We start from the raw sequence: 12,291 nt of genomic DNA on the forward strand, positions 1-12,291 counted from the left end.
ACATTAGTAACTTACTTTTAACAGCATCAGATGCGCGCGCGCTCACAAGATCTTCCGGTTCCTACTTGTGAATTCAGTTCACTGGAGACTCGCACTAAACGGTTCATTTGAATCAGTGAGTTGTCGACTCGAGAACAGCTGCAATCGGATCATTCTAGTTCGTGAATGAATCGTTTGGTGCGATTTGCGAAAAATTGCAACAAAAAATTGCAAAAAAAAAGTTTTATGAAATGTAGTTTACTAAAAAGTACGATCTTATGCTTTGGAATATAGTGAAGTAAAAGTAAAAGTTACTCAAAATAAAACTACTCCAGTAAAGTACAGATACTTGAAAAATGTACTTAAGTACAGTAACGAAGTTAAATTACTTCGTTACTGTCCACCACTGATTTCATTACACTAAATTTAAGAGCTATTCCATATACCCTAGACAAAATATGTTCCTGCATAGCTTACTTTGCAAAATTCTCTTCTGTCTCTGTGGCCACGCCAGTTTTTTTGCAAAACCAGAGCTGCCCTCCTCTTCTTTACAAAATTTGCTCTGTAAGTGAATAAAGAATTACTTAGTTTAATATTGCTGTACAATTACACAAACAAATACTATATAAACAAGAGACAATGGGGAACAAACCTGTCCTTATGGGCAATCATCACTCTTTGGATGATAAGTGCTTTCTTGTAAAGCTCTTGCTCTCTCTCCAGTTCTAGGAAGGAGTCATGATGATCCTGCAACAGAGGGAAAAAAGGAAATGATAAATACAGTAAAACAATAAGACTGTGAAAATCAATTTTAACGTATTTTTAACTGTGATTTTATTTCAAGATTATTTGATGAATACAAATTTTTCAAAAGAACACCATATATTTTTGTAACATTATAAATGTCTTTACTGTGACTTTACTGTTTAATTAATTTAATGCATCCTTGCTGAATAAAAGTATTAATTTCTTTAAAGAAAAATCTTACTGACCCCAAACTTTTGAACAGTAGTGTATGTTTAATATAATCACAAAAATGACATCAATGCCTTTAGAAATCCAATATACGTTAACATTACAGGAATGTATACTGATATAGATGTAAAATCAGTATAATTCACTAGAGAAATATTACGTCTAAAGTACCCTGAGAAAGATTTTGGTTTTGCCAATCTTCCAGTCCTCTTCGTCTTTGATCATAGCCCTGCAGATGGCTGCACAGCAGTTGGCAGCGGGCTCCTGATAAACAAATAACAAATATTTCCATTTATCAAATCATTCATCATGTTTAAAGCTGAACATGTCATTCTTTTTATTTCTCCTATGTCACCTTAGTATGTGTAGACAATTATAAGTGAACCATTCATAATATGATTCCCACAAAAATTGAAAACACTGTGCTGTTTTGTTTTTAACTGTCTCCATTAGTGTGATGCAGACATGTGACGCATCAGCATTGGCTAAACCAAACTGGGGGCAGAGATATCTAGATGTCTGGCCAATGGCAAATGGGTGGCGTTTTTAGGGAAACCTGTTTGAAAATGGTCATTATTTTTGCGTTTTGCTTGCTTATAGTTGTTTTTGGTGATGCAAGTGGCACAGAAATGACACGCTTCACCTTTAAATAAATGTAGTTGTATTTTAAGGGAGATTTTATAGTAAGGTTTCATTTGTTAACATTAGTGAACATATATATTTTTACAGCATCCATGTTTAGTTCGTTCACAGTGCATTAACTAATGTTAATCGATACAACTTGTGATCTTAGTAAATGCAGAGATTGACACTGACTAAGATTAACAAATGCTCAGAAGTATTGTTCATTGTTAGTTAATGTAAACTAATGTAGTTAACTAATGTTCACAAATGAAACCTTATTGTAAAGTGTTAATAGAGACTTTTAGATCAACATTATATACACATGATTCCTAGCAACCAATCACAGCCCTGAACTTAACTTTAAATCAGAAGGCATTGATTGGTTGGAATTATGCAGGACCATCTAGGGATGTTGAATAACACATTAAGCTATATTAATCAACTATCACTTTATAGTAATTTTCATATTCAGAGCATCGTATCGGTAAACAATCATATTAGGCCCATACAGTGTTGGGGTCACAGTCCACGCTCTTAAGGAGTACACGATAGCGCTGCAGGAAGTCTTTGAAGGTGTGCCGGATGGGATATCCCGATTTGCGTATTTGAATGGTCTCTAGCATTCCAGAGTAGCGAAGTTGCTGCATGCAGAGGTTTCTATCAAAAACCTGACAAGCGAGAAAAACAGAAAGCACGATTTGATTAGTGTTCTGATGGTTACACAATATAAAATACGTAACTTAAGGGATGTGAATTGGTACCATGGGCATCTTTTTGTCATTTGGTTTGAAGCAACGAATGAAGAAGGGCTGACAGAGAGACAGGGCCTTCATCAGAGAGTCCAGAGATTGACGGAACTGGCCACTGAGAGTAGATATATTCCGCCTCGAATCATTTACTTGCTGTGTGACACAAAAAAGACACAATATATTGCAAAGCTGTTGCCACTGTCCAGTCAATACTCTCAGTCTACCGTATTAATGTCCCATACTCGTAATGAGTTCTTTGGCGTCATGATGATTTTGTTGATTTTGTTATTGTTCTTGGCTGAGTTTGTATTCATCTCCTTTTCAAAGATCAGTTTGAGCAGCTTGTTGGAAGATTTCTGAACGAGCTCCAAGATGTCCATGCTAAGGGCATCTCTGTTCTTCTCCAAAAAACCTGACAAAATACAGCACTTTAAGATCAGAACTAATTTGCTTTGTAAAATAACTATTAGGCATGTCATAACCAAGTCTTTAAGTAATGAATTGTACCTTCACAGTCATAATAAACCGTCCCAGCAAAGTGCTTAACCCCAAAACTCATGCCATGGTTGCCCTTGAATGACATGTACAGTTTGTTTCCATTGTGTTCTGTGTTCATTTTGTTTAACATTGTGGCATCTGTTCCCTGCATTAAAAAACAAGACAACACAAGGTGAGCACAGACAAAATATCCATAAGCATATAAAGCACTCATGTAGCTTATGACGCTCACCTTAGGAAAGGTGCTCTCCTCATCAATCAGAGCCAGTATGTTGAGAGGTTTAATGGCCAGCAGGTCCAGGGTTTTCTGGTTGTCATTGAAAGCGATGCGCTTCCATGAGATTCCTTCTTTACTGTACTCATCCTGCTCCAGCTTAAAGATGTGCCTCACAAAGAACTGCTGCAGGTGCTCATTGGCATAATTAATGCACAGCTGCTCAAAACTAAACAAAGAGGACAGAAGTATAGAGAAATTATATTTACGACTCGAGTATGGGCCTATCATAGAACTAACTATGCATCTATCTATCTATCTATCTATCTATCTATCTATCCCTGAAATTATACTTAAATGCAGTACTGAAGTGCAACTGCTCAAGTACTTTAAACCCTTGCTAAATATTAATGATAATTTTTAACATAATTTTTAGTTTATTCAACAGATACTTACCTGTTCTGAGGGAAATTCTCAAAGCCAAAAATGTCAAGCAGACCAATGGACGTGCGCGTGCAAGAGGACTCATCAGTCTGGGGTTTGTGAATGGCGCTGTTTATTTTTGTGAACATCCAAACAAACAGCCTTCCGTACATGGCCTGTCAGGGAGTAGAACAAACACATGTAATTGTTGTAGGAAAATTAATGTTTTACTCTTTCTTATTTACTTTCTTAGACATTGTGGGTTTTTATTTATATATATATATATAAATAAAAACTCCTTAAATATAATTTGATTCCTTGTCTCTTACACTGTGATGCTATTTGTTAATAATTATTTTTGCCACAACATAATTCACATGTGCAATAATAATGAGCATTTATGAAGCCTGAATGATGATTGTATATACACCATTGTTCGAAAGTTTGGGGTCAATACGTTTTTTTTTCTTCTGGAAAAAACATTTGGACACTATTGTGTAAGGATGTGGGTACCTTGGCAAAAGCATCTCTGGTGGCTGTGGCCTGCTCTGAGCTGAGGGGTTTCGTGACTATCTCTCGGTTTGTCATGAAGGAGCGATGGGTAATACTCTTATCAAGAACAGCATCACCCACCTGCAAAGTGGCAGAAGTGCTGTCATCAAATACATTCAGCAGCCGAATGTTTGATTACATAAATACAGTAAGCTTTTAAAAAATGAATTGAGGATAAAGTGCTAAAAGCAGCATTAGCTCTAAAGAACATTTCTCTGTACCTCCAGCAACTTGGCAGTAACAGAAAAATGATTGGATGACAGGACATCACAGCTGTCCATGTTATTCATTGTGGTGCCTGAAAAAGATCAGGAGCAAAGCAGTCAACTTTATGGCATTCCTACCTGCAATAACTTCTGTTTATGGGAAGACAGCTGAAATGTTATTACTGTAATAGAAAGGCTATTGACACTAACTCTGAAAGTCGATATTGCCCATGTGGAGAATGGCAGCGAGTAATTTGAAGATTTCCCAGCAGTCCCTGTCTGAGAAAGTGAGGATCTTTAAAGCAGCACGAATCCGTCCGAACTCATCAGCATCGTCCCGACCATCACATGTCAAACAATTACCCTAGATAACCATCAGAAGAGTCACTTATAGCACTTGTGCCTGAGTCAGTGATTATCAGTATCGAAACCTGATAAAAGAATCTGAATTAGAGAGGAGTGATTTTAAAACTCAATGGATATTACACCAATACTGTTAAGATGTAGTCATGATTTACCTGTATTTGACACAATTAAAGCATACATTTAAAATGTCAGAAAAACTCCAAAAACTTAGGGCTAAACATTTACTGAATACGTGAGCAAAAACAAAAGCGTTACAACTCCTCTCCTCTCTAAAACGTAATAAACCTGAATTGTAGAGCTCACCTCAGTCAGGTACTTGAACTGTGATGCATCACCAAGAGAGAGAGTCTTCTTATGGTCACTTTGCATCCCAGATAACATACAGTAAAAAATGTGGTAGTTCCTTTCCTGAGGTGCCTAAAAATGAAAATAAATTAATTAATAATTAAATCATCTTAAAATAATTAAACTAAATTCATAAAAGAACATTTATTTACTCCATTTAATTTTTAGCTTTTAACCATTAACATGATAAATATTAGTTAATATTATTAAGACTAGTTGAAAGTAATGAAGCTCATAAAAACCAGTGCAAAACCAGTCATAGGCTCTTGATGTTTTTTCTTAAGCACGTAAGGTGAACAATCTCAGACTAAAAGGTACAAAGCTGTCACTGTGGTGGTACCCTAAGCTACAAAAGCTATATATTTGTATCTTATTTACCCCTAAATGGCACATATTAGTACTTTAAAGGTACATATTAGTACCATTTGAAAATGTAGTGACAGCTATGTACCTTTTTACTGTAAAACATAGTCGCACCTGATGACAGACACGAGACTTCTCCAGCAGGTACTGCTCCATGTGAGCTCCCTCTATAACGCCCCCTTTATTGAAGCAGACCTCCACATATTTCCCAAAGCGGCTGGAGTTATCATTCCGAATGGTTTTGGCGTTGCCAAAGGCTGTAAGACATGCATAAGTGAGACAGCTTTCTATGGAAATGATTGAAATAGTCGACAAGACAAGCCTGTTCAGTGCTTACCCTCCAGGACAGGGTTGGCCTGGATGATCTGCTGCTCTATCCAGGAGTGCTGCCCGCTCACAGCAGCCAGGAACTGAAGAATCAGTTTTGTGCTTTCTGTCTTTCCTGCACCAGATTCTCCACTGACACACAAACCAAAAGCATTTATTATTTTTTGTTTGCCAAGATTTGTAAGGATAAAAGTATCTGGTAAATAAATAAATATAAATGTGTTAAAATCCATTGACAGCGAGCTGCTGCAGCATGTAGCTAAAACAAATATTAAATTAAAAGGTGAAATCTGAAAATGAACTATGCTTATTTATATAATATAATATAATATAATGAATAATTGAAAATGGGCTGTTGAATTATTAGAAAATAATGCACACCTGAGGTGGTGATGTGGCCACGACGTGAAGCGGAGTCTGCTTATACATCAGTTGCCACACTTCAAGACATTGTTCAGATTATGATTTTTAAGACATTCATAAGGTTTTTGTCCTTAAAATGCTCTTATGAGTAGGATTAATTTCCAATGCCACAGTTGCTAATTCCAAAACGTCATTTTAGACCTAGTAATGGAGGCTTGAGCCATTGATAGCAGACTAATGCAGTTATTAATTAAGTGATTAAAGAGAGAGAGAGAGAGATTAAGTTTGTGTGAATTATCTGAGTCTGTGTGTCTCTCAACAGTGTTCAGCAGCACAGTCTCTATTAGCGAAACTCATCTGTTCATCTGTTTCAAGAACAGCGCCGTTATTACCTTGCTGGTGAGAAATGTCATGTAGCTTTTAAGTTGCTAAAGTTGCTATTTTACTGATAAAATCGTCAGAGCAGCGCTAACAAACAACACGTTTCTGTGCGCATGTGTTTCCGTGTGCGAGTGTTTGTCCGTATTGTATGTGTGTGCGTTTGTAAGGGAGAGAAAGCGGGAGAACATGCTTTCCGTACCTAATAAAACATAATTTTATGGTTAAAACACGGAAGAAATTTGTGGGGTTTATCGTATTGTTTACTATATTACTCTATTTATTAAAATTATAATATAATATAATATAATATATAATAGCCTATAATAATATATAACAATTAACAAAGTCATTCTACACCATTGATGGCTGTTTAAATTAACTTTTTCTGGCAAACCGAGTATGCAAAGAGCATAACTTATAGCCTATCTCTAATTGTACATTGACCACTCACAAATTTTATGATGTGTGACTAAATGTGTAGACACTCATAAAACATATGCTATGTAAAAACATTATCTTACAAGGGTAGGATATGCGTGGCCAACTTCTAACTTCATACATACTACTAGGCATACAAAATCAATCATTAACATGCATTAGATTAGATTCTCAATATTCAGAAGAAAAGATTAAATACATACCTTATAATGCAACACTGGTTGCGTTTGTTGCGGTGCATGTTGAAGTAACAGCTGTCAGCGATAGCAAAGATGTGCGGTGGGAGCTCGCCCAGTTTACGGTCGTGATACAGGTGCACCTGGTCTGTCGTGTAGATGGGCAGCATCTGATAGGGATTCATGGCCACGAGGACAGAGCCAATATAGGTCTAAACAGCACACACAGAGAAAACTACATATATCACACAGTTTATATTTACAATGGGATGCAAACATATGAGGCAGCATCTGAAAAACTGGGACTGAAAATCTAATTTAATCTAAAAATTAACAGAAAGTTTAAGGATTTACAACAAAGCAACATTATGATGTAAAATTATTCATACATATTTTAGATTCTGCACTATTTCTAGGTCACTAATAAAAACAAGCAAATTTGTGACACCAATCATGCGACTCTTTGTACAAATAGTCAGATGTCCTTCTTAAGAATCTCTCGCCACTTTTTGGATTATGTCCAGTCGCGCTGGCAAACATGATCATCGCGTTTTACACAAAATTGCTCATACTCACGCTGAAATACAAACAAATTTTTCAATTCAACTTTTTAATTAAATTGTTATGCATAACTGAACTTGTTAGTCCAGGTGATATGTGCAAAATTTGAGGTTATATGTTCACTTTTTCATAAAAGCACGAAACGTGGTACAATTGTACAGGTTAGGGCCCTGAACATTTTCAGAAATGGAGCCATAACAAAAACACCTCGTGGTTGCCATGACGACCATTTTACTTTCCGCCATAACCAACTTATGTATTTTGTGTCATATCTCCTGACCCAAACATGATAACACAGAAAAGGCGATGTCTGCCCCTATGTTTTGATGGTCAAGGATTACAGTGATACCATATACAAAAACATAAACTGTTCAGGTGAAGAGTTAATGGTGAAATCAGCAATGTGAGAAGGAAATAACAGTATCTGAGCATCATAGTATCACAGCATTTACAAAAGTCCATATTATGGCTATTAATTATTTTCTTTCTTTGATAATTAACTAATATTTTATTCAATAGTACAATAAAATATTGTTTTCAAGAATACTATCATATATTTCAGAGATATAAAAAAATATAATTTCAAGTAAGTGTATTTTTCCTTACCTCTCAGGCAGAGTCGGGTAGGCGTTAGTATGTTTCCAGTACATTCTTGTTCTCTCTCAACAATGCTTTAACATCACACGCAGACGGCAACGCAATCTTGCTAAGGTGCGTCCTATCTCTTCTGCTGCACCTCTGTCATTTTCTGTGGGTCTCTGGAATTGTCAGTCAGCTGTCAACAAACTTCATTCTGGCCATTGCTTCTCGGTGTACTCTTAGTATCTTGGGCTTGACTGAGACCTGGATTTGTCCAGAAGACCCCGCAACCCCTGCTGTTCTCTCTAACAACTTCCCTTTCTCTCACACCCCCCCGTCAGGTTGGAAGGGTACTGGTCTTCTCATTTCTAATAATTGGAAATACTCAACCCACTCTTCCCTATGCAATAAAAATTATTTTGAGTTTTATGCTATTATGGTAACAGCTCCTGTTAAACTCCATATTGTAATGATTTATCGCCTTCCTGGTCACCTTTATAGAGGAGCTGTATGTGCTGCTGTCCTCATTCTCTGTGGATGGCAGTCTACTTGTAGTCTTTGGTGACTTTGAAATCCATCTGGAGAAGCCTTACACTGCAGACTTCCACTTCTACTCCTATCTTCATTCGATCTCAAATGGCTTGCCACCACAAACACTAACAAATCAGGCAACCAGCTTGACTTAATTTACACATGCAATTGTATCACAGATAACATTTGGTAAAACCTCTAGACATCTCTTTATTACATTTAACCTACATATTATTACCTGTGTGCCACCAATTTCTCTACCAGTTACTTTTTGGCAAAACCTATGCTCCCTTTCACCCTTCCATCTTTCCTCTGTAGTGTCATCCTCTCTTCCCTTACCCACCCATTTCTCATCTCGGGATGTAAATACAGCAACTGACACTTTATGATCCACTTTAACTTCTTGTCAAGACAATATCTGTCTAGACAGGCCAGTGCATAATACCCCTTCTAACCTAAAAAGTTGCCCCATGTATCATCATCTTTACTGTATTTTTGCTGAGCAGTCTTTTGGGTGGCTCACCAATGTACTAGTAAATCTACTGTAAAAAATTAAGTAGGCTTGAACAAAATTTTTGTGGGGAGAAGAATTTATTGAAGATGGTAGTGTAGCAGTTCTTCAATAGTGATGTTAGCATGTCTTCCTTCAAACAATTTTACCCTTGTATGAATCCTAGCTTCTCCCAAAGTTCTGTCTGTGGGATATAATTTTATACCTGAAGACAAAAGGGCTAGAAACAACAGATACTGTTAGGATCTTCCCGCTGGAGATCCTGCAATCTACAAGACGTTCCTGAGGAATGCTGTTCCTTTGTTATTCTAATGGAATGGACCATATGGTTCACACCTTTATAGACACCGTTACATTATTTCTTTCACAGAATGACCAACTAAACTTTAACCAATCAGGTTTCAGCAGCGGCTATTCAACTGAGACTGCTTTGCTGTCGGTCACTGTAGCCCTGCAGGTAGCGAAAGCTGATTCCAAATCATCAGTTCTTATTCTGCTGGATCTGCCACTTTTGACACTGTGAATCATCAGATTATCCTGTCTGCCATCACCGGATCTGCACTCCACTGGTTTGAATCTTATCTCACAGGTAGGTCTTTCAGGGTTTCCTGGGGAGGAGAGCTATCCAAAGAACATCAACTGGCCACAGGGTTTCCTCAAGGATCAGTTCTTGCACCCCTCCTCTTCACCATATACACTACATCACTGGGACCCATTATACAAGCACATGATTTCTCCAACCATTGCTATGCTGATGACACACAGCTCTATCATTCATTTCAACCAGACAATCCAATAGTAGCCGTCTCATCCGAAGGACGGAATATAATTTATATAATATATAATATAATATAATTTTATACCTGAAGACAAAAGGGCTAGAAACAACAGATACTGTTAGGATCTTCCCGCTGGAGATCCTGCAATCTACAAGACGTTCCTGAGGAATGCTGTTCTTATCTCACAGGTAGGTCTTTCAGGGTTTCCTGGGGAGGAGAGCTATCCAAAGAACATCAACTGGCCACAGGGTTTCCTCAAGGATCAGTTCTTGCACCCCTCCTCTTCACCATATACACTACATCACTGGGACCCATTATACAAGCACATGATTTCTCCAACCATTGCTATGCTGATGACACACAGCTCTATCATTCATTTCAACCAGACAATCCAATAGTAGCTGCACGGATCTTAGGCTGCCTGGCAAACATTGCGGCATGGATGAAGGAACATCACCTGCAACTCAACCTGGCAAAGACTGAGCTTCTTGTATTCCCTGCCACTTTGACTCTACAGCATGATTTCATCATCCTGCAAGGTTCATCAAAAATTATTCTTTGGTGACCAGCTAATCTTCAAGGACCATATTGTAAAGACAGCTCGATCATGCAAACCTCGACAAATGTTTCAGAATGCTGTGGCATGACTACTCTTCCATGAGCCCAAAAGGGCCCACTTCACACCTCTCTTTATCTCCCTGCACTGGCTACCGGTTACAGCTCGCATCATGTTCAAGACATTGATGTTTGCGTACAGAACAGCTACAGGCTCAGCACCCTCCTACTTCCTCCTCACTCTTACGAATCTACATCCCCTCCAGAAGCCTGAGATCTGTAAGCGATGCCGTGCGGTAACATCACAGAGAGGCATTTTCGTTCCCCTTTCCTGGCTGGTGAAATGATCTTCCCACAATCGCAGTAACACCCGACATGTTATCTGACAGCAACAATAATTTAATCCCATACCCAACCCAATTGACATAAAAACTGGGACCCGAACCATACCTGCATTAAATCTCCTATGTGAGGTAGACAAAACTCATTTATTAAAACTTGTATTCAAATTGTGAATAGATTAAATACAGAAAGCAAGCAAAGAGTGCTCCCTTTAATATAATCACCACAGCTGTCAATTAGTGGCAGCGCGATTGGCTACATTGCTCAGCAGCGTGTACTGGACCGAGTCGAAATAGTCTTGGTTATTGGACCCGCAACCCCCCCGTGCTTGTCACCGTCCGGCCCGCACCCACATCACACCCTACACATAAATATTATTCCACCCGTTACATCAAATATTAGCAATTCACCTGCATGTACCTGCCCGCATGCAGGACTCTGGCTTCTACCTCATAAACAACATAATAGACAATCTCAAGTACAACTAAATACACATCACACCATCCATTAAGTTTATAGTAAAAAAAAAACAACAGCTGTGGTTGCCAAAACTTTACTCTAAAAAATATGGTAACAACATTTTAAGTTTTACGGATTAAAATTAAATTTACAGTAAAAAAAAAAATGTGTCTATTGTAAATGTGGTAACAACATTTTAAGTTTTACAGATTAAAATTAAATTTACAGTAAAAAAAAAAATTTGTAAATGTGTCTATTGTAAATGTGAGCTGTCACACAAAGGATTCTGGGAATATGGTTTTTCACTTCCAAAAACTGTAAATTTAACAGTATTACTGTAAAATTACATGAAACGTCCCATTAGATATCAGTTTTTCACCATATACTTATGGTTAACCAATTAACATTTTTTTTCTGTAAGAGTTTTACTGTATTTCACTGTTATTACAATCATTTTGAAATACAACTCAAATACTAATCAGGAAAAACATAATTAATTTGATGATTACAGAGGCTGAATTTTTGTTATGACATAATAAAGTAACTTACATATATAATGCTCTGTCTGTGGCGCATCAGCAGGTTTCTGAGTAAACCGGCTTCACTGAGGTCCCCCAGTCGGATCATGTCATCCACACCCTCCACTGAGGTGGGGTGCATAGGCTTAAGAATAGCCTTTTCCCCCTCTGGGATATAGTGCTCCTGGGAAACCATCACAATACATGAGATTCATCCAACAAGTGTAGATTAATTAAAACACTAGAATAATATAGATATAGAATATAGAATGTGTTGTGATGTAATATTCCATTACTGTAGATCATTAGGGGAGAGCAGGGCTAGTTGTCACATTTTTACTCCACTGAATATTTGTATGGAGTGGCTATTTACACTAGCTCCACAAACGTGTGATAGGTATGGTCAGGGGCGTAGCCATCATTTCAGAAGTGAGGGGGACAGAAATGTTTTATATATATATATATATATATATATAT

The 12,291-nt window shown here is 37.5% G+C and overlaps 1 protein-coding gene across 1 annotated transcript in view; it reads right to left on the reverse strand.

Moving 5' to 3' along the window:
- LOC107691586 (unconventional myosin-VIIa-like) overlaps nucleotides 1-12,291 on the reverse strand; it is a 36,758-nt gene that overhangs the window by 22,862 nt on the left and 1,605 nt on the right. Inside the window, exons 3-19 of the mRNA XM_016490255.1 lie at nucleotides 11,846-11,998; nucleotides 7,007-7,191; nucleotides 5,632-5,753; nucleotides 5,409-5,551; nucleotides 4,890-5,003; nucleotides 4,431-4,584; nucleotides 4,236-4,312; nucleotides 3,976-4,095; nucleotides 3,496-3,638; nucleotides 3,058-3,268; nucleotides 2,835-2,970; nucleotides 2,570-2,739; nucleotides 2,340-2,480; nucleotides 2,088-2,246; nucleotides 1,126-1,218; nucleotides 632-726; nucleotides 457-541 (exon numbers count right to left, since the gene is read on the reverse strand). Coding sequence (XP_016345741.1) covers nucleotides 457-541; nucleotides 632-726; nucleotides 1,126-1,218; nucleotides 2,088-2,246; nucleotides 2,340-2,480; nucleotides 2,570-2,739; nucleotides 2,835-2,970; nucleotides 3,058-3,268; nucleotides 3,496-3,638; nucleotides 3,976-4,095; nucleotides 4,236-4,312; nucleotides 4,431-4,584; nucleotides 4,890-5,003; nucleotides 5,409-5,551; nucleotides 5,632-5,753; nucleotides 7,007-7,191; nucleotides 11,846-11,998 — 2,301 coding nt within the window. The remainder of the gene's footprint in view (nucleotides 1-456; nucleotides 542-631; nucleotides 727-1,125; nucleotides 1,219-2,087; nucleotides 2,247-2,339; nucleotides 2,481-2,569; nucleotides 2,740-2,834; nucleotides 2,971-3,057; nucleotides 3,269-3,495; nucleotides 3,639-3,975; nucleotides 4,096-4,235; nucleotides 4,313-4,430; nucleotides 4,585-4,889; nucleotides 5,004-5,408; nucleotides 5,552-5,631; nucleotides 5,754-7,006; nucleotides 7,192-11,845; nucleotides 11,999-12,291) is intronic.

The sequence above is a fragment of the Sinocyclocheilus anshuiensis genome, unplaced genomic scaffold (assembly GCF_001515605.1).
Source record: "Sinocyclocheilus anshuiensis isolate Anshui unplaced genomic scaffold, SAMN03320099.WGS_v1.1 scaffold842, whole genome shotgun sequence".
Classification (NCBI taxonomy): domain Eukaryota; kingdom Metazoa; phylum Chordata; class Actinopteri; order Cypriniformes; family Cyprinidae; genus Sinocyclocheilus; species Sinocyclocheilus anshuiensis.